The sequence below is a fragment of the Cynara cardunculus genome, unplaced genomic scaffold (genome assembly GCF_001531365.2).
Source record: "Cynara cardunculus var. scolymus isolate 2C unplaced genomic scaffold, CcrdV1 Un_Scaffold_3454, whole genome shotgun sequence".
NCBI classification, from domain to species: Eukaryota; Viridiplantae; Streptophyta; class Magnoliopsida; order Asterales; family Asteraceae; genus Cynara; species Cynara cardunculus.
This window is the reverse complement of record NW_020201482.1, coordinates 19,311-45,759: the sequence shown is the minus strand read 5'-3', so window position 1 is coordinate 45,759 and position 26,449 is coordinate 19,311. Positions and strand designations below refer to the sequence as shown.

General features: G+C 36.0%; 3 protein-coding genes across 5 annotated transcripts in view; 2 read left to right on the top strand and 1 right to left on the bottom strand.

Moving 5' to 3' along the window:
* LOC112503637 (OBERON-like protein) overlaps positions 1-4,330 on the top strand; it is a 4,875-nt gene extending 545 nt beyond the window's left edge. The window contains exons 2-4 of one of the 2 annotated variants that reach the window (XM_025107638.1): positions 829-1,445; positions 1,554-1,945; positions 3,567-4,330. In XM_025107638.1, coding sequence (XP_024963406.1) covers positions 847-1,445; positions 1,554-1,945; positions 3,567-4,192 — 1,617 coding nt within the window. In that variant the 5' untranslated portion in view covers positions 829-846 and the 3' untranslated portion in view covers positions 4,193-4,330. Of the gene's footprint in view, positions 1-828; positions 1,946-3,566 lie in introns of both variants that reach the window. The other variant, XM_025107637.1, reaches the window with a different exon arrangement.
* A 1,425-nt stretch (positions 4,331-5,755) lies between these two features.
* On the top strand, positions 5,756-11,555 carry LOC112503638 (protein NAR1). Of its 2 annotated transcripts, none has more exons than XM_025107639.1 (11): positions 5,756-5,982; positions 7,249-7,331; positions 7,688-7,841; positions 8,119-8,305; positions 8,507-8,633; positions 9,259-9,430; positions 9,776-9,825; positions 9,912-10,083; positions 10,205-10,331; positions 10,793-10,884; positions 11,117-11,555. In XM_025107639.1, the coding sequence occupies exons 1-11, from the start codon at positions 5,863-5,865 to the stop codon at positions 11,267-11,269; spliced, it is 1,437 nt and encodes a 478-aa protein (XP_024963407.1). In that variant the 5' UTR covers positions 5,756-5,862; the 3' UTR covers positions 11,270-11,555. The 2 variants fall into 2 exon arrangements, with proteins under 2 accessions (XP_024963407.1, XP_024963408.1); XM_025107640.1 differs by having other exon boundaries at positions 5,871-5,982; positions 7,708-7,841.
* Positions 11,556-12,217: 662 nt separating this feature from the next.
* LOC112503639 (actin-related protein 2/3 complex subunit 2A) lies at positions 12,218-22,874 on the bottom strand. The gene is made up of 10 exons (XM_025107641.1): positions 22,731-22,874; positions 22,157-22,223; positions 21,772-21,979; positions 19,463-19,632; positions 17,844-17,921; positions 15,266-15,398; positions 15,094-15,185; positions 14,501-14,557; positions 12,719-12,778; positions 12,218-12,638 (listed from the first exon to the last, which is right to left on the bottom strand). Exons 1-10 carry the CDS (start codon positions 22,790-22,792, stop codon positions 12,603-12,605), a joined length of 963 nt encoding a protein of 320 aa, XP_024963409.1. The 5' UTR covers positions 22,793-22,874; the 3' UTR covers positions 12,218-12,602.
* Between the last annotated feature and the right edge of the window lie 3,575 nt (positions 22,875-26,449).

Here is a 26,449-nt window from a genome sequence, read left to right as displayed (position 1 = left end):
GGGGGGGGGGGGGGGTTATGAAGATAGAAATTGGATGTTTATTGTAGCTAGATTCCATCTTTGCGATTTGGCCAGCGTTATTTTGGACTTCTTACAAGCTAAGTTGTTAGATGGGTATAGTTTCTTTTGGAAATTGAAATCCCAATGTAGAGTTACCCATGTAAATGGCTTCTGCATGGCAACCGCCTACCTTTCTAATTTTCCCTGTTTAAAGGGACATATGTTTTGTATGGAGGTAATGGTAATGGTTATTTCATTGCATTGATACTGTTTGGTTAATAGCGGGGGACCACAAGGTTGTGAGTGCAAATCTCTCTAGGTTCTTGATGCCACTCTCCTCACCCTGAACATATAATTTACTTCTGATTTCTGAATAAAAATTCAAACCTGGTGTTCTTCAAATTCAAATTTGACGTGAACTTTCTAGTTATTTATCCAAAAAATCGTTCTTGTCAATTTTTATATTAAAATGAACTCATCTGGCCTTAACTCAAATGTGGATGATATCTTTTGGATGGATGAGTATTCTTTTCTATAGGTCCATTGCTTTCAGATAAGCGAATGTAGCTATCTTTTTTCTTTAATCAATGCTGCTAGTAAGAGGATAAGAAATTTGTTCCTGTTTTGTTTTGGGTAAGCCACTTATCGTTGCTGTTCATGTTAAATCACTATTTTTGGTTGAATTTAGGTTACCGTTCTATGGTTCTTGTAGAATGTGCACGTTGTTCATCTTTCATCTTCAATTATGATCAAATTGTAATTCTTGCTTGCTATTCAGTATCAGTCTGCATGATGTTTAATTGGTTCTTCTTCTGGGCATCATTTCAGTGATAAAAATTGCCAAACATGTTACCTCCACGTCAGCAACCAAGGTCTGGAGTACTCCACACATCTTTATCCCTTGTTCCAGCAGATGCTTGTGGGTCTCCTAATGTTCAAGAACGTGGCTCGAATTCTGATCAGGTCCGAGATTCGCCCACAGAAAGTGCTAGTTCACGTGAAACCTGGCCAACAGCTGATGCTTTGACGCTATCCAAGCAGCTGGAGAGGGAGAAGGCAAAGGAACGCGACAACGGTTCTGCTGAGCATTCTGTCATCCGCCATATATCAAGCTCTGATAAAATGTCCCTCAGAGACATATCTAGGGAGAGAGTGGATGTAATTGCAGAAAGAATGCACCATCTCCCTGATGAGTTTTTAGATAAGTTAAAAAATGAACTTCGAGGTCTTATTGAAGGAATGGGTGGTCAGCAGCATAGGGAGGAATACATTTTTCTTCAGAAGATGGTTCTGAGTAGGGGCGACTTGACAGAAAAAACACTCATCTTGGCACATCGCGGACAGCTAGAAATATTAGTTGCTATCAAGACTGGAATTCAAGCATTTCTACATCCAACCGTTAGTCTATCTCAAGCTTCTCTCATTGAGATCTTTTTGTACAGGAGGTGCAGAAACATAGCATGTGGAAACCAAATTCCAGCTGACAATTGTTCTTGTGAGATTTGCTCTAAGAGGAATGGTTTCTGTAACCTCTGCATGTGTGTGATATGCAGCAAGTTCGATTTTGAAGTGAATACGTGCCGATGGATTGGTTGTGATGTGTGTTCTCACTGGACACATACAGATTGTGCAATACACAATGCACAGATCGGCATGGGGCCTGTTGCAAATGGAGGAAGCTCAGGAGAGATGCTTTTCAGGTGTCGAGCCTGCATGAGGACATCAGAACTATTTGGGTGGGTCAAAGATGTTTTCCATCACTGTGCGCCATTGTGGGATCGGGAAGCTCTGGTTAGAGAACTCGAATATGTGAGTAGAATTTTCCGTGGAAGTGAGGAACCTAGAGGGAGGAAACTCTACTGGAAATGTGGAGAACTTGTAGAGAAATTGAAAAGTGGGATAGCTGAACCTGTGGCTTCCAAAGCAATACTGTCATTTTTTCAAGGTAAGCAATATCCTTATGTAGCATTATTGTACTAGGGCGCTTGTTGCCTAAATTTAGCATATTTATCTCTCTACTTTTTTTGTATTTGTATTGCTATTGCTATTGCTTACTCATATCTAACTTTTAAATGTTTAGTGTATCTGCACCTTTCTCTTATTTTGCACTAGCCAATGGTCTTCATGGAAACAGCCGCTCTACTTTTTAGGGTAGAGGTCAGGTTTGTGTACATCTACCCCCCTAAGACCCCACCTCTGGGTGGGATTTACTGGGTTCGTTTGGTTTGGTTATTTTTGCATTTTGTGAATGGTTTGATGCAGTTAATGATTTAATAATTGCATTTTATGGAGATTTTTCAGTTCAGTGTAGTTCTTTTGTAGCTTTTTGGATTTAGAACTCGCTGGGTAGTTAATGATGTCAGGCTGCCTACATTTTCTCTTTTGTTCCACATGTTCCCCAGAAGATAAAATAACAGATTCTTTTTGTATTCTTTTACACGTTCAACAAACTGAACTGGCTTTTCTTAATTTAGACAGCATATTGAGAGTCATTCAATCACAGGAAATAAGTTCTCAAGCCAGAAGCTAGGGTCAATCAATCGAGTAGAAATCCTCATTTTTTGAACATCATTTGAACTGTATAGCTTCACTAACCATGCATTATACCATCTGTTATGTGAGCTTTAATCCAATATCATTAGCCCATCAAATTTAGGCGATGTAAGAAAATGTCTCCATACATATGGATGATCTTAAAGCCACACTGTTTATGATTTATTTGATATTGATGGGATTCTGTCTTAGAAAATGCCAGCTTGATGTTAATCACTAGCTTAGATGATCATCTGATTGTGAGTATAATGAAATTCTCATCTTGTAGAGAAACATTTGGAGTGTTTGAGATGTTCTTTGTTATTTTGTAGGTCGTTTGAGTCTTGGAAGATTCATCCATCAAGTATTTCTATGTGTGCAATATATTAGGTCTAAGTCTTTTTAGCATGGGATTTCCAGAGTTCATTTGCTACAATCCAATTTTGTTTGAACCTCAAAGAAAGGCAAGATGAAACGATGTCTTAAATTGTATATGTTATTTCTACAATCCTGCTACGGATCAGCTTTAGCTCTGCTAGGCTTATTATTAATACATAGATGCATGCAGACCCAAAGTAGTTGAATTTATTGTTTATATTAGCCTCTTTGGGGTAGAGGTCAGGTTTGCATACATCTTACCCTCCCTAGACCCCACCTCCGGTAGTCCGGTTGGGATTTACTGGGATCGTTTGGTTTGTTTTGTTTTTTTGGGGTTAGATGGGAGGTCTGCCTACCTCTTACCTTCCCAGATCCCACCTCCTGGTGGATTTATAGGGCTCGTTTGGTTTGGTCTTTTTTTTTGGTAGAGGTCAGGTATGTGTACATTTAATCCTATCCAGACCCCACTTCTGGGTGGGATTTAGTGGGCTCGTTGGTTTGGTTTTTTTGGGGTAGAGGTCAGGTCTGCTTACATCTCTTTGGGTGGGATGTCCTTGGTTGATTTGGTTTATTGTTAATATTTAGCCATTTAAGCACTTTATGTTAATCTATCAAAGCTACCAGGACTGTTGATCTTCTCGTGCGAATTTTTGCAGAGTTCGACATGGACCCCACAAAGCATCAAGAAAATGGGGATGGTCGATTGATGGCCCCACAAGAAGCTTTCAACCGAATCGCAGATGTAGTGCAAGAAGCAATCAAGAAGATGGAAATGGTGGAAGAGGAGAAGGTTCGTATCACCAAGAAAGCACGCCTAGCCCTTGAGGCTTGTGATCAAGAACTTAAAGACAAAGCTCGGGAAGTAGCAGCCCTGAAAATAGAAAGACAGAAGAAAAAACAGCAAGTAGATGAACTGGAAAGCATCGTGAGGCTTAAACAAGCCGAAGCTGAGATGTTCGACCTGAAAGCCAGTGAAGCTAGACGAGAAGCGGAGCGGCTGCAACGGATCGCGCTTGCAAAAGCGGAGAAATCAGAGGAAGATTACGCAAGCAGGTATCTGAAACAACGATTACATGAAGCCGAAGCTGAAAAACATTATTTATTCGAGAAAATGAAGTTACAGGAGAGTTCATCAAGAGCATCACAGAGCAGTGTAGGTGGTAGCGAGCCTTCCCAGATGATGATGTATAATAAGATCCAGGATCTGCTGAAGAACATGTATACGGCACCGTCGAAAGGCGATGGCCCGTCTAGCGATATCCGATCACTGGGTTCGGTTTAAGTAGGATGTCTTTTTGGTGCACATTTTGGATTTTGTTTTCATGTGGTTGGTGGTTTATCACCTTAACTCCAGAACAGCAGTTGTAACTTTATACAGTTTATGGGTTGAAGTGTTGTGATTAATGAAGGGAAGATTTATAGAAAGTGCATAGGAATTCAATTCTTATTTAGTAAAACAACTAGTGGCTCATAGATTTTGGCTTTTTTGTAAAGTTTAAAGTATTTGATTTTGTGATTTAATTTATTAATCACTAGGCAGGCATTTTATTTAGATTTTTGTTAAAATAATTGATCATTCCAAGGGGAAAAAAAGAATTTTAAACTTATCATCATCATCATCATCATCATCTATATATTAGGTTGAAATTATCGATTATTTTAATTTATATAAACAAACTCTTGATTGCCAATTTGTTAGGGGTTTTTTACTTTTACTTTTATGAAAGCAATCCCCACTTCTTTTTAGCAATTGCAGGTTGGTTGTCTGTTTTTGAGAAAGGAACAGAGATAAAAGGGCTTTTGTGGAATAATAAGCACCGACCATATATGATCTAGGCATTCTAGTTGAGCGAATAAGCCACAATTAAACAACTTTTTATAATTGGACAAATAAGCTATGAGCCTTATCTTATGAAGAAAGAGTATTCCTGCCATCTCAGCTATTCAAGTGCTTCAAAAAACAAAAGAGCACCTAGTAAGAAAAAGCTTTACACCTATAAAGAAATCGAACCCATATGAAGATTTCCAACTCAATGGAAGAAATCGAGCCCAAATGAAGAAATATAACCCAGATCTGTGTGCACCATTGATGAACCTGGATCTTTTGTGTGTTGTGTGCACCATTGATGAACCTAGATCTTTTGTGTGTTGTGTGCGCCCATTCACATCACCTCTAACATATCCAAACTTATCAACAAAACGTTGACACCAACCATTAATGCATATAATATAAACCAGATCCATAGAAGTGAGAGATTTAAATGAAGTGGATATTTTCCTAATCAACGATTAAATAAGCTTTACCATCCTACTCTTATTCACTTTTGTTAGTTTCATGTTTATTACAAAATTGCCAATGGTTATTATAATCTATTGATTTCACAAATTAAAGACCCAGATTAGTTTGTATAGATAACACTAATTATCCGGTTAACAAATGAAGGGGATTATATATATATATATATATATATATAATTTATTTTAATATAATATCAATATAAATTAAAGTAAACTACAAATTTGGTCTCTATTGTTTACACAAAACTATATAACTTGTCCTTGTAAAGATAAAAAGATTAAAATACCCCCTAATTTAACGGGAAAAATTAACAGCTTTATATTAAGGGACCATTTTCAAAGCAAAATACAAACTACAGGGACTATTACTGTACTTATTAAAGTGTAGGGACGGTGCTCGTAGTTGGGTGTAAACTATAGGGACCAAAATTGTATTTTTATATTTTGAGACGGAGACCAAACCGTCAAAAGTTTTCTCCCACGCGCCATCACACCACACGGTATATATAGCCTAGCCTTCCATCGCCACCGACCACCGTATGCTTGTAGAATCCTTTTTATGATATTCTCCCGACGTAGCCAAAAGAACAACACTCAGGTTGAATTTCTGCGATCAAATTTACGCACAATTTTGACACCAATCGACTTGAAAATATGTCGGAGAAATTCTCGGCTACACTAAGGATCGGCGACCTTAATGATTTCATCGCACCGTCACAGGGCTGTGTTGTTTCTATGAAGTCCGGTTCTTCCAGGCTCGTTGATAAACCAAAGGTTTCTACTCTCTCTACTTTCTGAAACCTAGGTCTTTATGTTTTAGGTTGTGTTATCCTGGTTATATTCCATGTTAAGCAAGCTATTCAATTTTTGCGATGCTTATAAAGTAGTCGCGATTGTACCGTCTTGATCAGGGATTTGTTAGAACACTAGAATATTGAAAATTCTCTGATTTTAGTTTAACTTTTGAATGGAAAAGAGTAGCTTTGATATTCTTATTCTGAATTTAACCGCGCTTTTAACCCTAGTTCATTAGTTGCAGTACCATCTAGCAAATATTCTAGCTTTTTTGCTGGGTTTGATTTGCTTCAAGATCTTTTAGGAATGTAGTCTTCTGTGATTTTATCGAGAAGTTAGAAGGAATTAGTAGTCTTATATCTGTTATCCATGTGAAAAAAAAAGAGCTTTGTGGCATGCCAAAAGGCATAAATTTCATCTTCAAAATTGATTGGGATTTTAATTTTTTTTGAAAAGAGATTTCAGACTCCTTTAAGTTATATAACAAGTACTCCAAATAGAATGATGTTGATGTGTAATTTGTGACTTAATTGACATCAATTTTGCATTTGAAATGTTAAGGCTTGACATGAAATGGTGGGAGTGGTTGATTTTTGGGAAATCCTATTGATTTTAGGAATGTCTGCTGATGCTACAACACTGAAACTTTTCTATTTCAGCTAACTATTAGAACAGAAACATAGCATGTTCTCTTACACATATGACTTGATTTTCGTTTGATATTTCACAAACAAATTAGGTTTTCCACAGTTGTTTTCATATTGAAGTTTCCCTCTAGAAAGAGCTACGTCTTGTTTTTTAGATGCAAAGCCTGTACTTTTTAAATGAAAATTTGATATAGAATATGTTACAACTTGACACTGCCAAATTTCTATTTTTACATTGTTTAAAACTAGTTTTGTTGTGTGATTGAGATTCAGCTGTTTGTAGAAACCCTTGGACTATAGGAATGTTTAACGAGTGCATAATGCCCATTGTTCTTTGATTTCTGCTTCATTATGAACGGGAAAGTAACAATTTTTGTTGCACATACTATCATTATGAATGGGAAAGTAACAATTTTTAACCTTGCTGCTATGTCAATACAGTATTTTTTTTCAATGGGTAGTATTATGAAGGTTCTTTTCTCTTTGAAGTAAGAGATCATTTTGAACTATACATCTCATTGATTTTAAAGAAAGGAGTAAGACTCAGCCTTACGCAAGATCATCATTTTTTATTTACCAAGTGCTTTTTCTTGAACAGAAGCCGATGAAAGCTGCACCTGCTACAGAAACACTTCAGACAGATCCAGTAAAAATATCACTCAAGGATTGCTTAGCATGCAGGTAACACTTTCTGATCTGTGTCTTATAACTCCCACAATGGTTGTTAAGCAAATTTTTGGAGATGAATCTTGAAGGTTGTATAGGGAAGCTGTCATTTTCGTCGATAAAAGAGAGTGCATGTTAAAAAGTTGATGTTGATTTGTTGGCATGTTAAAAAGATGATCTTGATTTGTCGTATCTTTAAATGTGGGAACGTAGCTCTATACCTTTACATGTGCTTGTATTTTCACCAACTTTCGGCACAATTTTTATTTCTTACAGATCCTTTTCTCTTGTATATTTTCCTCTATACTTTTGCTGATAACTTTTGATAGAAAGTAATGAATTGAATCAATTATATTGCTGTAATCATGCAGTGGATGCATTACTTCTGCAGAGACTGTTATGCTAGAGAAGCAAAGCTTGGATGAGTTCCTTTCAAATATAAACAATGGAAAGACTGTTATTGTCTCTCTTTCACCCCAGTCTAGGGCTTCTATTGCTGTGCATTATGGTCTTTCTCCAGTTCAGGTAAATTGCATCACATTATGAATCGTGTTACAGTCCTGCTGGGCCACTTTCTTTATGAATAATTCTGCAATGAGATGATTTTTTAACTGAGGGCAAATTTCAGGGGGTATTTGTTTCTGTACAGGTCTATCTTCTTAATACTTCTCCCATTATGCCCTGTGAATGTTTTTCAAAAGGATGGTTGAATTTGTTCTTTTTCTAAATGAATTAGATGTAAATCCAATACCTCTTTTGAGTTGAAAGGCATCCATTGGATAATTCTGAATGGTACTCTCAGGTTTTCAGGAAACTTATCACACTTTTCAAGTCTTTGGGAGTTAAAGCTGTATTTGATACCAGCTGTAGTAGAGACTTGACTCTTATCGAATCTTGTAATGAATTCATATCACGATATAAGCAAAACCATTCAGATGAGAAGGAGGAATCTAGATCATTTCTACCCATGATATCGTCCGCATGTCCTGGTATGTGTACCTATCACAAATCTCCTATACTTACTGATCACCATGGAAAGCACTACAGTGACTATAGCTAGTTGGTTTCAGTTTTTGTTTTGTTGAAACTTGGTTATGGATTATAGTGTGGATAGAGGTGATTCAGTTCGTAATATGTTCATTGTTATATTTGCATGGTACATATAAAATGTGTTTTATCTATACTTTCAGGTTGGATATGCTATGCTGAAAAAACACTTGGTTCGTATGTCCTTCCATATATTTCCTCAGTGAAGAGCCCCCAACAATCCATTGGAGCTATTATCAAGCATCATCTATGCCAAAAATTAGGTCTTCGGTAAGCATATTTTCCTGTTATGCGTGATATAACACTTCTAATCTCAGATCCAGCATAATATTCTACTCTTACATAACACTTCTATTATCTTTGTATCCAAGATTGTGGCTGAATCTTTTGCAATGGCAATCACTATATATCTGTAAGAAGAATTTGCATTTTTTTAGGCATCAAGTCTTTTAGAAATAGTGCATTAGTGCTCAATGCTCTATTTAGACTTGAGTTACTTTACCTTTCTTAAGATCACTATCATTTTACATCCAAATGCTTTTGTCCTGTATATAAGTATGTTGGTTTTAAGATATATCCATCTCATCCTCTACTGCAAGGTAAAGGTTGCATAACAAAGACCAACCTCCCCCTCCCCCCCCCCTCTAACCAACCCCTTCTCCAAAAAAAAATGAGGACCCCTGGTAAACTTTCCTCGCCCATATAGTGGATGTCATTGTTTATCATTTTTCAATCCTGTTATCTTTGTTGTGTCTGGATCTTACAAAAACTACTAGTTAACTGTATGGTTTCTGGCATGTGTTATCTATGAATTTGGTGAATACAAGCAATTGGACAAATTATATTGTTTAGTATGCTTATTTGATCCTGTTTCATATTTCCATCAACTGTACAGACCAGCTGAGATTTATCATGTGACGGTGATGCCCTGTTATGACAAAAAGCTTGAGGCTTCCAGGGATGATTTTGTTTTCCGAGACCAATCTGATGAAGGATCTGGCTCTGACCAAATGACCACAGAGGTAGATTCTGTGTTGACAACTGGAGAGGTTTTAGATTTAATACAGGTGAGCCAAGAGTTTTACAAGTTCATAGTACTGTGGCACTTCTTTTATTATCCTTTAATCCCTTTGTCCATGAATATGAAAACATTTATTTTTGCACATATTTGTAAGTAAATATCTCTGAAATACCTTTCATAAAAACAAATGAATAAATCTTATGGACCCAGATGAATTCCATTAAGTTGTTTGTAATGATGATAATGGGCAAATAGGTTATTTTAAATTTGGTATCTTTTCAAATAAGTAAATGTTTTCCAATTTTCATGGGGGCATCTCAAAAAGGGAAGCGTCGGAAATTTTATGGGATGAATCAATGTTCAATAATTCTATTTTCTGTTGGTTGTGCAGTCAAAAGCAGTAGATTTCAGCAATTTGGAGGAGTCCCCTCTTGATAAATTGTAAGCAGAACAAAGAATAGCTTATTTGAATTACATTCTTCTCGAATTCTTTTGAAAAACATATCATTCATGTTACTATTTTGCAGATTATCCAATGTTAGTGAAGAGGGGCATCTTTTTGGGGTTAGGGGAAGCTCTGGAGGATATGCAGATACAATCTTCCGTTATGCTGCCAAGACACTTTTTGGTCAAGATATCAAAGGGCCTCTGGACTTCAAGACCATACGGAACTCTGATTTCCAGGAAGTGACTTTAGAAGTAAGTTGGCGTTCGAGGAGCTAGCTACTCGAAACTGTTCTTTTTCTAAGAAGTCTTTATATTTTAAGTTGCCAATTTGATAAATTAAAGTAATATTTTAAATGAGAAAATGAACTTGCAGGTAGAAGGTAAAACGGTATTGAAGTTTGCGCTATGTTATGGTTTCCGGAACTTGCAAAATGTAGTGAGGAAACTAAAAATTGGAAAATGTGACTACCATTACTTAGAGATCATGGCTTGCCCTTCAGGTATACTCTTCAGTACCAGTTTATTTGTTGTAGCTATTTCAAAATTCATACTAGATTTTGGGACATCTTAAGGCTTTATAGGTGCATTTGGTTTTGGTTTTTTGACTTATTTTCTTGGCGCCTTTGGAAAAGTGTAAATCAGATAGAGAGATGATGCTTGGCAACCATTTAGGTTATGTTAATTCAGGTGCATGGTACACATCGGTATTCCAGTGCATTTCGCCCTTTAAAAGAGTTTTGTAATCACTAGTTGTAAATCCTAAATTGATTTCCATTTTTTATGGTATACACAACTGGTTTATGAATAGATTTCCTATAAAAAATCCCGACTTTGTTTTCTTTTTTACACACACACATGTATATATCTTCTTACAAATGCACATAAACGGGTCAACTGCGAATAGAAAATGGCTGCAAATGTTAGCAAACTGAGTCTCATCATTACATCTCTTCCCTAACAGGCTGCTTAAATGGAGGTGGTCAACTGAAGCCAAAACCAGGACAATCCGGCAAAGATCTGATTCAAGCACTAGAAATTACATATATGGAAAAGGTAAGCATCTAATTTTATCCCCACCCCCCCTCCCCAACCCCAAGAAAAGGTGATTTGACGGTTTAGAAACCAAAAACATAACTATTCATCGGTTTTGGTGAGATTTGCAGTTTTTTGGTAGTCTAGGGGTAGAGGTCAAGTATGCATACATCATACTCCCAGACTCCACTGTTGGATAGGATATCCAGGGCTCATTTGTTTTGGTTAAAGCTTGATGGTTGTAACTTGTCAGGTTTTGGCTGCTGATCCGTTTGAAAACCTGGTGGTGAAGAGCTTATATGATGGGTGGCTTGAATATCCTGGTTCGGAGAAAGCTAAACAACACATACACACAGAATACCACCCGATCGTTAAAAGTATAACGTCTCAGTTGCATAACTGGTGACAGAACAATTAGTCTTTGGTTCTCGACACCAATCTCTGTAGTCATCTTTTTGAGCGTTGAACGTTTGAGGCTATGCAGACCGAGTTATTCAACGTCAAGTTTCGAAATTTTGGTAGGCCATAATTTTGTTGTGATTCTACAGAACATACTTGATATTAATGTAAGAGAAAGGTAATGTTTATGTATTTGGTACGATAGATATAATTGGTTTTATAGTATTCAGAAAAAAGAATGTATACACACACCTTGGCTTTCTATTCTTTTAATTGTGTGTTACTTTTCTTTTTGTGCTCTGAAGAGATGAATTTTAGATTAGAATATATGAATTACTAAAGAAACACCAGTTCAGTTCAATCTTATGGACAACAGAAAATGACGTGTGCTGTTGATTTTGCTCTTTGATTGCCATCTATAGAAAGCAACTCCTATTTTGTTTGTTATTAATTAATTTTAAGAACTTGATTACTTGGTTTTCTTCTACTTAATGCCTCAATTTTTATTATACGTGTAGACATCTACACAACCAACCAGACCGCGATTGAATATGATATACTCGAAAAGGAAACAACATATAATATAATATGCAAATACTATGAAATATGCTTTGAACTGATCCTCCCAATTATTAGGATTAATGCCATAACCATGCTTTGACATTCTAAACAAGATATGGAATTAATACTGAAAAAACACTAGCAACATGACCCTGACAGAAATTGAATGTTTGTAAATTTTTCAAGTATTTGGTTGCTGTCTGCTATCCACCAAATATTTTGATCATATGGAAACTATTTTGTTGTGATAACATCATTGAATTTGCATCAATAATTTGATACTTTATCATTCAGCATATTTATTTTAATCTATATAATAGTCAATTTTGACATTCATTCTCTCTATTCAGCAAAACAAACTACAAAGCTTAACCCAGACAAAGTTTTATGGAAAAGCAACCAAACAACCATTATTATTGCTAACACGAATTTGACAAAGTAATAACACATCACTTTCAACCTTGAGCGAGCAATGGATGGAAACAAAAAAGAGAGAAAAAAAATAAAAATAAAGAGTATGATTCATTCGACAACAATCATTTTAGCTTAAACACAACTACAAAAAAGGGCAGACGCCAACCCCTGGAGCACCCCCACCGAACCGGACACACGACCATAATGAGTGAGGTGAATAACAATGAGTTAGCAATAACTTGTGTTGCCCGGTTTGAACCCGGAACCCCCTTTACAGATGCCCACCATTCTACCACTGAGGCAACACATGGGGACTACAAAAAGACAACTAGAGACGTAGAAGTTAGTATTTCATGATCCAAACACTACGAATGTGAATTCCCGCGTGATTCCTCAATGCTCTGCAAATGAAATTGAAATTAGCCAAGATTTTCGCAAACATAGAAACCAACAATATATAGTTATAGAGGAGATCACAAACCAATCTTTTGTAGGACTTGCTTATATTTGCATGCTCATCCGGCTTCGCACGATCTAGGGCCTAAGGAACAATGCATACATTATTCACCGGACAAATTTACATACATATGTGATCATGTTCACCAAGAATCCGAGGTCTTGTGATGGTTGGGAATTTTTCACTTTCATGAGAACTAAAAGCACCCTTATTATGTGAATGTTATGTTATACTATGTGGAGATTGTAACATTCACATTAGTTTTAGGTGTGAAGTTTGTACAAAGGTCGTAACTAGTGGCAGATCCAGGACTTGGTGATTGGGGTCAAACTTTAATTAACATAATACAAAAATATGATGGAAGTTAAATAAGGGGTGTGGGATAAAAAGTTTCACATTTCTAGAGGGGTCGGACACATTTCTAGGAAATCTTTCACGATATAAAGGTACCTTCACTTGCTCACACGAAAAAAAGAAGTTGTTTACACCGAAACTCAAGCCTATTTGCAAATGAGCTATTTCTGTGACTCGGACCCATGACCTTCTATTCTAATAGAAAAGAGTAACCCACTTGATCAAAGGTTCTGCCCCTTTGCATATATTCATCAAAAAGTTCAACAATTATAAGATGGAGCAACTCAGTGTTACGGATATAACATTAAGGGCCGTTTACTAAACGTTTATTGGGTAAGCGCTTATAGGCAAGAGTCACTGCCATCCAGCCAAACTTTGCTCTTTGGTGAGAAGCGTGAGAAACGGTGAAGGTTACGTGATATTTTGTGAAGGTGGCAAAGGTTACACACCTGAATATGTATCTTCACCATTTTCTGTGAAGATGATCACCTCCACATGTCCTCGTGCAACATAGAGGTACCTTCACATACATTATGTGAAGGTGCCGTTATATTATGTGAAGGTTACATTTCTCACACTTCTCACAGAAAATGGCAATTCTTACGGGAATCCAGCCCTCTCTCTCTCTCTCTCTCTCTATATATATATATATATAGGTGGAGGTTCAAACGAGAACACCTCTAATTTATGAAAACACGAAAACACCCTTATCACATGTGATAATACATGTGAGAGGACCTGGTAGTGTGTGGACGACATGTCCTGCGACCTAGCTCGTGCCAAAGTTCGTCTACATCTATGATTTAGCATCACATGTGATGGATTATAGTATCACATCAAGAATACCCTTATCACACTTCACACGTGATAATACATATGAGGGGGCCTAGTGGTGTCTAGGAGACTTCCCGAAACCTAGGTTGTGCCAAAGGTCGTCCGCGTCTCTGATTTATTATCATATGTGTATAATATGTGATGGAACATAGTATCACATGTGATTGACCATAGTTAAGGGTGTTCTGACGTTCTCGTAAAATAAAGGTGCTCTCCTTTGAACCCTTCCCTATATAAATATGGTCGGATTCCAGTGAGAATGAAAGTCAAGGTGAGAAGGGTATGGAGGGATCAATATTAATGAGATGCACCAAGATGCACTATATTAATTCCCATGAAGAGCACAATTCATAGTGTGGGGGTTAGATTAAACGTAATCAAGGGTCTAGATCTCTTCTTACACTTCTCGTGGTAACTCCTATTCTCACATGATCCTTGATCTATATATATAATGCATAAACTTACAAGAGAATAAAATAAAGATAAACTACTAGGAAGAACTATATCCTAATAGCAAAGATAAACAAATGATAAAAACACAACATTGTAATGCATCTAACAATGAGAAAGGAAAAGGACAAACGTAAGAACGAATGATGAAGGAGAGCAAGTGTTTACCTGGATTAATGATTCTACTCGACGTCTCATCCGAGTATGCATGAAACCTTCAGAACACTGTTACCAAATGCAAAAGAAATATATGAAAAAAGGTCGGGATTTCTTTTTGGATAGTTGGGTTTGTTGGAGTCTTGAAGGACTGGGTGTCGTTCATTACCCAGAAAATGGTTGAAGTATTTCAGAGTGCAATTTGAAATTATTAATTGACATTTAGCCGCCTTACCCGGTGCTCAAATCTCTAATTATGGGAGATTTCTAGGACTATCTTTCCTAGTTTTCTTTCCGATTTTCTCTATTTAAATTGTATTCTACCCTCTTAAAGAAAATAATTAAGAGATAGTGAAATCATATTCTTCTCGTGTTTGTTTGATGTTCGACAGCAAGGGGAAACTCACCTATTTGAATGGTGGGGTGAAACCACCAGCCATTGACAATCTAAAGTATAAAAAGTGGCCATTTGAAGATTTGATGGTTACAACCTGGTTAATCAATACAATAGATACAACTATTGGTGAACCATTTAAAAGTTGTTTTGCATGTTCCTGACCATTTATACAAGAGAACGTGTATAAAAAAGAGAGGAAAAATCTCACCTTCACGTGATAATTCACATATGCATGGAACGTTGATAAGCTCCAAACTGTCTTGTCCAGTTTCTTTCCTTCTACATGGCGTGGGTAGATAACTGCATTTGTTAAACAGTAAATAAAAATGTTTACAAACAGAGCTGACAAATAAATAAACCTCTTAAAGCTTCCACCATACCAAATGAAACAAAACCAGCATTTGCATGTAATGCTTGTTCAGGAGCATCCTTGAGTTCATCAGGAGGGGAGGCAGACCACAGACACGTAGGGGCATTATTAAGTCCAGCAGTACGTCTTGCTTCCACAAACTCCTGCTTAAACGTATACTTGTTTAGTTGGTATGAACAACAATTTTACTATCATCCATACTTGACACCATATAGAAAGGAAAAAAGAATAATCAGTATTGGGTTTATATGTGTTCTTATTTATGTCAGTCTTAGTTTTTCTTCCTGCTTTGATGGTTGTGAGTACTCCGTTTTGATTCCGTGTTTGTTTTATGTCCCTGCTTCCTTTTTTTGTTCATTGTACCTGTTGCATGTTTGCACAGACTTCTATGTTACTATGGTAACATTCTAACTTCTCTTGCATGTCTCCTTGTAATTTTTATCCTTTTTGCAAGTTGGGGGTCTACATGGAAACAACTTTTCTACCATTTAGGGTAGAGGCAATATCTGCATACATCATAAACCCCAGACACTACCTCTGTGGGATATATTGGGTTCATTTGGTTTGATTTGGTTTGGTTAATATGTTATCATACAGTAAAGACAATCACAAATTTTGAAAAATGTTGCAAGTTGCATCAAGTGTTTAAAAATAAGCAAATTATAACCAGGCCTAGAGGCATAAACCTATGGACACACATCTGATATGAAACATATCAGCATCTGCATTTGCTTGTAGAGCACACATATTGAATCATATGCAAATTCAATGATTCAATATGTGTGCTCTACAAGCAAATGCAGATGAGCATTTGCTTGTAGAGCACACATATTGAATCATATGCAAATTCAATAGAAGGGCTAAAGAAGGGCCCTCAGTTGAAGGGGAAGAATAGGATACAGAAATGAGAAGATACAAAAGGCTATCCAAACCCAGTGTCCCACACGGAGGCAGGGTTTTTTTTTTTGTCAACTCCTTTTAAATATATTCCATTACATTGTTGGTACTACGGGTACGACATATGAATGTACTTACCCATGTGAAATGACTCACAATGCAGAACCAAAAAAAGAACCAATCCTTGTTGCAGTTTTTGCAAACTTCCAGAGAAGGGATGACCTAGTCGGATGTGTATGTCCTAAATAGCATTCTCACTACCATATGCTGTGGAAGGTAGAACATCCAACCGATATAGGCATGACATGGCCTGTCCCAATTATTAGAGAAGTCCCAATATCCAGAAAAACACAATGATCAAAGAAAAGCCCTTCTGTTTTTGGTAGTATTGAAATACTAGGACCTCCAAAAAAGTAGTGTCCATTGGCTAATTTGGCTAATTTTCTGCCAGTGCATCTCCTTTGATTTTGTCCCTGCATTTCACTCGATTTCTTAGATTTTTTAGTAGAGATTTTTCAATTTCTTCATATATCCTTAGGTGCAAGGGGTTTAATTTGTTAGCTCTACAGTCACATGATCATGGGAACTCATTATAGCATAAAAAACATCATGTCCTAGTTATTTTCGTATGGACTAGCTAACCCATCTTGTAAGAAATGTTATATTGCTATTACATTAGAGCTTTATTTACCAAATTGTAACCTTGTACTTCCTAGACCCAATTTTCCAGATATCTTGATATGGGTGTTTGTGAGGATGTAGCACTGCAATCGAAACTTAGAACATTGTGTAGACCTGATAAAATATTTCATTCATTGAAGTCCTCTATTTTATTTTTTTTGCATGATAATTTTGTTCTCAAAACATTATTATATAGAAAATAATTACTGAACAAAAGTGGCAAGGTGAACATAGGATCACATCACACATTAGCCCTAAACGTACAAGTTACGAATGTTCAACATATATACTCCAACTTGAGGAGCGGCAAAGATACAGTAGAGATACAGGGCAATAATCAACTTAGCTTATCTAATCATTTAAATAAAGGTATCTTCATCTCTTGTACTCTATATAAGGAGTGTCACATGTTGAATAAAATTTGCAATTTAAGAATATATACGTCTCTTTCAAAGGAGAAGGAATGTTATAAATGGTCACATAGTTGTAAGACTGTAAGGGACAAAGCGATGCAAGTTAGACGAAAACATGAAGAAAACGATATAAGAAGGTATAGGTAAAGCATACAAACTAGGAACAGAAGATAGAAAAAGAAAAATATATACGAGTTGTATGAACAAGGGAAAGAAAGTCAGGGGAGTTTGCATCAAGGATGAGAACCAAGAATGTTAATCAATTGTAGTTCACATGTTAGAAGTGGGGGATTAAAAGAGGAGGTTTATGATATTCTAGATTAATTATTCATTTAGAATATTCAGTAACTAGTTATTTATGCTTAGTCATCTCCTGATTTTAGTAATTATAAGAGATTCTTCTTATTATTGTAGTTCTAGAGATCTCTTTGTGCTTTCCTATTTCTCATAACTTAAAACGTATATTCAGGCCACTCTCTCCCATCCAAGAACCATGGAGCTTTTCTCCTCAACTCCTTTACGTCCACCAACATGGTATTATTCAACTTATTCCCCTCTAGATATCAACGACACATCAAAACACTTTGCTGCTATTACCTGTAGGAATGATGTTGCTAGAACAGTATCGACAGAATCATTAAATCTCATAGGAAACACCACAGTCGCCTTTTCTACCTGCCACGATAATTAATAAGTTGTTAGTAGTATTTCAAGCAAACCATTACATTTCAGTGACAACCAAAAAGATAAGCCATGAGGTCATGGTTGTTTGACAACATTACGATCAAAAAGGCTCGGACAATAATAATTTACATTTCAATACGGACGCAAAAGAAGTTGAATATCAGACCATAAGAATAGTAGCAGCAGTGCCAGTAGTAGTAGTAGTAAGAATAATATACAAAACAAAATGAGAATCAAAACCCTATGGGAATTCAATAAGAATTGCTCATATCAGAAGCTAACTACTGCCTACAGCTAATGAGTGTGCCTCTTACATTAGGTTACAGAAATTGCACTGTAAATCCTATGATACTTAATACACTTCAACTTGCCCATATGCACAATTACACCATCGAAGAACAAAAAACTTCGTTTAAAATAACCCAGAATGCGTGTCATCTTCAAGGACCAATAGGAAATTTACCTCCCATGTTTTTCTGTTTTTGGAAAATCAGCTAAGCTTTCACACATTCCCAGCTCACTTGTAAACCCCACAACTACATAAAGTGCACAAGTACCAATAGATTTGCACATCTTGGGCAATATACTTTAATGTTTCAAGCCAATAAGGTTCGACAAAGCAAGTTGTGTGACTCCCATGAATGGCACTTCCATCTATAGAATTTATCAAATATATGAATTCATCATAGAAAAATAAATGACTGTGGCACTCATATAAGCTTTATCAATTCTTTAAATGAAAATTGGTCACTGTACTTACCTTTAGCTTTCAACAATTAATCATTTTAGTTGCAGATTTTCCCAAAAACAGTGTACTTGGAGAACTTATATTGTCCCAATTTCTGCAATTATAATGGTTTTTAAGAAAGCTAAAGAAAAGCTTAGGGGCTACAAATGTTCAAGTTTTCTAACTATAATGTTTTTTGGATTTATGCAACTACAATGGTTTCTTTTGAAGGCTACCTGGATTTACAATAGGCTACAAACATTAAACACTCAACAAAATATACGAGGTTACCGCCAACAACATAGGTACCTCCATTAGGCATTGAAAGCCATATTAATCTAAAATGCATGTCACATAACTGAAAGGCATTACCTAACAATACAAGCGACGTATGTTCATTCAAGCATTACATTAAATCCTACATTACCTAAAATGTTATCCAGTTTTCTTTTCTAATCTTATTTAAGCACTACAAATCATTGAATTTGTCAATGGTTGGCTTTGACAATATTGCACATTTACCAATCTGGATTATTTAGGTTTGCTTGAAGAACTTCCTACAGAGCATGGCTTGAATCATTTGGTTTGGCATGCTTTGAAAATTGATACTTAATAATGGTGGTTAATCCACCGTGTGCCAGAAACATTCCCTTTAACTCTCATGGTTGGAAAATACCCCCAACTACAAACATAAAATATTAACTTGACCTCTTCATCAGATAAACTATCTAGATATGAAGTTCTATTATCATGTTATATCAAGCAATGAACTAGGTATTTAATCTATTGACAAATAATTCTGCACCTGAGGAACTAGGAAGAATGATTCATTTGGTCGGTGAACAAGGGGAACAAGCACGCCAGCATTGGAAGGCACGGACCTGGATGCAACGCGCTTCAAGATTACACGTAATGGGGCACCCATTACCACCTCCCTCACAGATGCAATCTTTACCACGAGAGCATGTCTAATCTCTGCACCATCAAGAAGTGATAATGTCATATTATCACTAGTACATCCAATCAAGAACATATTACTCATGTTCTCTGGACTATACAATGTAAGCATTACTATTCAATAACCAACACATGGTAGAATCATATAGAAAATGGAATTTGGAAATGCTAACACATACATATATAGTATCTTTGTTCACGGCCACATGCTCAAAATGCACAAGAATAAACAATTAAGGATGATGTACATGTTATAAAACTAATTGAAGATGTATCAAGTAGTCCTAAAGTAGCAGTAGGAGCATACTACACTCGAGAAGAAAGAGGCCACTGATATCCTCAAGAAGAAAGAAGCCATGGATAGCCTCGACAAGAATCAATAAGGGTATCATAAAAAGCAACCAGTGCATTAGAAGGTCAAGTTTAAATATGAAACAAGGACCTGCACAAGGACCATCAACAATTCCATGTATTCTAGCACACTGAAGAAATTGAACCAGAACAGTAATAATGCGTCCTTCCCAAGAACCCAACCCCGTTTATTTGTGTGTCAGAACAAGGCAACAAAAAGTATACTAGGTTGATTGTTTCACCTAGATGAAAGCAACTTCCAGAAAAAAGTAAGATTTGGATGAGTGGGAAATAGTTGGCTACCTGAAAAGCACCAAACCAAAAAAAATGCATATGACGGTGAACGTCCTTGCATCCCAAACAGAGGTAGTACTGCAAACTTGTCCTCACATCCTTGATGAGCAGTAGGGTTGGGACTTTGGACTGTTGGGAAACAACCCCTTTTAACTTGACACTATAATTTGTTTAAACGAATTATATATTTTGTTATTCTGGAATGCCTTTCTTCACCATGTGAATACGACTGCAGAATTCTGTAAATTGGATGAAGGATATCCCAAATCCAAAGTACAATAGTTGGTGATAATCCTAGAGCTTCACGGCAGTAGAGAGCTTCAAAGCACCTAGAAACTTGTTAAGCTCCGTGCTTTCTGCAAGACACGCCAATGACTCCCTGTACTCGGGAATGATCCAACTTAACTGAAATATCATAGACGCAAATGCAGAAATGGGGTGGTTCCAGAATAAGATGAAGTCAAATGAAGTAAATCCATGAATGGAATACTGGATCCTGGGGTTGGACATTAAGCACAATACTTATGTTTTGTTAACCCTAGAAGAGGATGTTAGTGGTTGGAACAGGGGCAAACAGTCAGATCTGATCTACAACTTAAACTTGAACTATGGCTTCGACTTCCACCTGAACTTTGCCTAGCCCAGGATTGAGAATCCCTCAATCTGCAGTCCTAGGTTTTGCAACTTTGTTCATGACACCACAGATTTGAGCACAGTAACATCGCTGGACAAACAAGGTGACAAGTGAAAAACCTGACAGTCAGATCAACAACAAGAATGAGCTCCTGCATCAATTTAACAAGCTTGCAGTCATGCAGGCAACACCAAGCTTGTATGCAGTAGCTGAAGATGGCAACACACAGCGACGTTTTAGATAGAAAGAATACTTTATTGATGAGTGGAGAACTGTGAATATATACTGGATTGAATGGGCCCACGGGAGGAAACGGGCAAACAAACGATAAACAATAATAATGATATTCACAAACACATAAACAATGGATTTGAAGGGTTGCGATGCATATGACATAAAAAACGAGCGTCTTTGTCCAGCCTACAAATCATAATAGAGGAATTGACTGAATGATTGAAACAAAAGAATTGAATTCATTTGTTTGGACAATCATTCCCTCAACAACGAAGATTATGCTTGTGCTTGAACACTATGTTACTTAGGTCATCATTATTGCAAAGATTAAAACATAAGTTGCGCACTTTCCCTCAATTTATGCTCTTCGTATAATTTAAACCCTACATATATTGCTATCAAAAATTTTTGTTAACATGTTTACTTGAGGATCCTACACAAATAATGGAGAAGCGTAACAAAAACAAATGGATGAAGGGGACCAGGTATATATATATGGAAAGAAAAGAAAGAAACTGATCTAAGCCATGTATAAAATAGAAATCCTAAAACACCTAAACATCATCAACAATCTAAACAATTGGTAGCAAAAAAAAATATCAATGCAAACATGATATGACCTCAGAAAAGGGAACCCACTAAACCTTCAAGTGGAGGAAGTTTAGCCAAGTTAAGTTTAACTGTGAGATTGAATCCATCTCTTGGAGGATCAAGAATATGAACAACCCCAGCATATGCTGCTTTTATAGCCTCAATGGCTCCAAGAGGAAGGCCGCTTGAGAAATCAGTCTCTGGAGGTGGAGTGGGGAGTGATACTGATAGATGTAGAAGATTTGGACTCTTTATTGATGCCTGCAAGAATAACACAATTCAGTTCAAAGACATCAATAACTCTCAAGAATGTCCAGGCACGAAAAAGAAACGTTTCAATAATCAGATAACAATTAAAACTTATCATCCATATTTCATTCAATTGTATTCCATACACTTAATTTTTATATCAACAAAGAGTAGCTTTGGTAAGCTAACCTGAATATGGTATCGGACGTCATCAAATTCTACCCAGTGGCAATCCAACTCAACTCCTTTCTCAATACTGTAGAACCAAAAAAAAAAAAAAAAGAATCTCTTAGGAGAATGTTATATCTATCTAAAGGATGAGCAGGTCACAGAATAAACACATTGTATATGATATTCAAGTATAAGCAACACCAAAACATTTAAATACTTATGAATGCATGAGTTGAAAAGATTTTATAATGTAGATGATGACGATGAATTTCTTGGTGAAGAATAATGAGAGACAGGGTATCAAGCGATAAATGTCATGATTGTAGTACCCTTACTAATTCCACCATGGCTGGAAAGGAAGATCTTGCTTCACAGAAACAATCCCCCAACTGATTGTAAACCAAACCCATCCAGCCAAGTATACCCCACCCTCAGGTAGGGAGTAAATTACACAAAAATGTAATTAAGAATGCAATAAACTGAAAATAGATACAGAAATGAGACGAATTGGATACAAGAATCAAAAAGTGATATAAGAATCAATGATGGAGTGAAAAAGAAAGATTTTGAGATGAAAATGGGTAGAAGTTACTTTTGAAGGCGATTTGTCAAGATCTGTAGGAGGTATCTTGAGTGAGACTGAAGCAAAATCATGGTGTGGGTTTGTGGGCTCGCTCACGTATCTCTCCACATCTTCCCTCGGATGTTTGGTTTATGTTTTCATTCTGACTTCTTCTTCTTCTTCTTCTTCACATGGAGATGGAGTACTTGAAGATTGAAACGGTAAACACAAAGGGGCGATCAAATCATGAATGGAGAGTAAACTCCACTTTTGGTCCTGTGGTTTGAAACAAAACTTAAGTGGTCCCTAAATTATAACAAGTCCATAAATAGTCATCCATATTTGCATTTTGTTTTAAAAAGGTCCCTACCATTAAAATATCTTCATTACATAACACATCTTTTTACCTTTTCTTTTTTTAATTTATATATATTGTTTTTATTATAAAAAAAATGATACAATCAGCAACCACTGCATTTGCTTCTTTTCCTTTCCCCCTACCTCAACGGCCATCGTTGTATTCCTCTTCCCCCGTCGACCTGAGAACTCCGAATGTAATGCTCTTCCTAGACCGTAAAAAGCGTTTACAAAAAAAATATATATAACTACAAGCAATCTTAAAAGGAATATAATGTCATAATTTCATACATTACATTCAACAATTTGCTATACTTGAAGACTTAAAACTAAAAGAATATCTAAGAAACCAATTCGTTTCATAAAATCGAACTACAACACATAAATAAGATAACCCATTTCATTCCCCTTGCTAGGTCATGTATGCATATCATCTTGAGATACACGATACATGTTAGTTATAAGGTTAAGTGAGTTCATGATTAGTTCTACAAACAATATAATAACCAAATTAACAAATAATCTTGAATAAAATTATGACTTTAACGTTATGTTGGTACCATTTTTAAGATAGGTTGTAATATGTATATTGTGCAACTTAGTGCATAATAATGCACTACTCATTTGAAACTTAACATGAACCCCAAATGATAGACAACTAGTCTTCTCAACGTGGTTGTACAAGACTAAAGCACCATCCTCAAACACAAGCACCTACTGAATTGGCAGTACCGTCACAGAGAATGGTAACATACTAACAATCACCATCTAACGTAAATATTGTCTGACTATGTAATGATTGGATAAAACTGAATTGATAGTTAATAAATTAACATCCACTGAATATCAGCTACTACTGACCACTGAAAACTAGTGCATAGCAATGCACCGGCTATACTGGAATTCTTAACAATGGTTACATACAACAAAACTAGTTGTGATACTTATAATATAATAATGAATCTATGTGCCATCGCAGACATGTGCAGGGTTGGATGCCGGTGAAGCTAATGGCATAAGGTGAATGATATAACATGATATAATCCACAATGTAGGCTAATAACTAACCTAAAGCATATAGTGTAAGTATTTGTAACTAAATGCATATATGTAAGTATATAAGAAAGCATATATATGCATTGTGTAACTACAAACACATATAATAACTGAAAGGTTACTAGTCATATATCATCCGCTTGAAGAAAGGAACTATGAAAACTCACATAGATTGCCAAGTAGTTGAGTCGTTTGAATTTTGTGAGTTTTCTATGAACGAAACACCCGAGCAATAAATTTAGTGGTTCCAAAAAGTTGCGCTAGAATGATGTTTAAACTAAATTTGACGTAATGTCTCGACGAGTTAACTTTCTAGAATGTATAGTTTACTCGTTAACTAGTATTACCATGAAGTTTGTTAAAAAGATTTGCTGCTTATTTTTAGAATATCTTAAAACATAAGTTTCAATTTAGGAAAAAGTTTCAAAAAACCTACTGAACTTGGTTCTTTTGATTTGAAGATCATTGGATTTGAAGCTTAGGCCATTGGAGATCGATTCACATTCGATTTTCAAACACTATTTAGTATCTTCGTCCCTATCCCTTGGTTATTTTGATTATTTTGTGTTTTGTTCGAATAGTCATTGAAAATCGTGCTTTGAGTTTCCTCCATCAGTCCTTCTATGTTCTTGTTAGTTTGTATCAAAGCTTTAATTTTTTTGCACTTGTATATCTCTTACTTCTTCATTTCTCTTTACTCTCTTAACTTGCTGCATTATTTAATTTCTGCACACTTTCAATTTTTCGTACATCTTAGACTTCTATACATTAGGTTAGATTAATTTATTTTCTGCATTTGTTCAATTTTATGCACATGTTCACTTAGTTACTCACTGTTAATATTTGATTTTTGTTAATGTTAGTCATTATCTAATGTAATTATCTTGCTAGTTTAGATTTACTCTATCTCTAATTTTGTTGGAGTCTAAATAAAATAAGTTGTTGCTTGGTTTCAGTTTAGAGTTTGTTTTATTGGATGATTGTCGCTTAGGATCGAGGTTTTGGTATTGATCAGTTGTTCTTAAAACGAATGTTGAAGTTTAATCCATTTTGATTCTAATGAAAGTTGGAGTTGATTTAATTGGGTTTCAACAAAGCGTTTAGTCAATTTGTTTAGTTTTTGATGAAACCGAAAGTCTAATCTTTTACTTGGGTTAGATTGATCAATGACAACGATTCTAACATGTAAATAGTTAGGGGCGTTGATTGAAAAAATATCGCGGACGTAAATATACGTCTTGGTCTAGAAAACTCTTTTCACCTCAAAAGAGCATTGAAGTAGTTTTGCATAACGAATTCTCATCATTACTAAAATCAGGAGTTGACATTACTCAATCTTCTTTAGTTGTAGTTGTCATTTATTTTGCTTAATTTTGCTATTAATTTCTTCTTGCCTTCCTTCGTCCCTTAATCTCGTTTAATTTATGTCCAATTAGTATAATAACCAATTTGTATAACTAGGCCATAATTATTAAGTGGTTACTATTGAGGTCGTCACCTCCCTGTGATCGACCTGCATGCAATATAACTCGTACGCTTACGGTATAAATTTAAAACACATCAAAACACGTAAATAAAGTGTCATTGTTGTTATTGAACTTTAATAAGTCATAAGAAGGTCTTATTAGGCTTTAGTGGATCTTAATTGAACGCAATACACACTACATATATATATATATATATATATACACACACATATAATAAATAAGTAACTTGGGTGACTGGTCGGTTAAATCCTATACCTTTAGACAAAAGAATTGGGACACAAAACAAGTATACAATATGGCTCAATATTGTCTTTCTAAGTAATAAAGTGGTATAAGTACCGGAATATCGTCCACAGGGATTGAAGCAAAAGTTAAATAAGAGTCCAGTGAAAGAAAAGATTTCAGATGACGAAATTGAAGACTTCAGTTTGATTCTGAGTTAACAAAGATAATATAACAGAATAATAAGACAGAATAATAAAGGTAGCACGGGTGTGGTGTAAGACTTGGGGTGAAACGTAAACACAAAATCCAGCAGACAACGCTGTAGAAGAACTAGTTCCACCATCTATCTTGAAGGTATTCCTCTCGGACTTCACCTTTGCACTATATTATAGCTTTGCACCCATATCTCTATGTGGTGTTCGGACCAGGGATAGTGACAAATTGGTGTCTTCAAGATATATGGCTAAACAAATGTCTTTGTTAAAAATCACTCTTTCGAGCCGATTCCCATATCATTCAAGTTGGCGTGTTCAAGATAGTTCATCTCTGAATCTATCACACTTTGACACTTTTAGAGAGTGACCAACCCGTCGGGAGTTAAGTTTGAAAAACATAAATGACAAG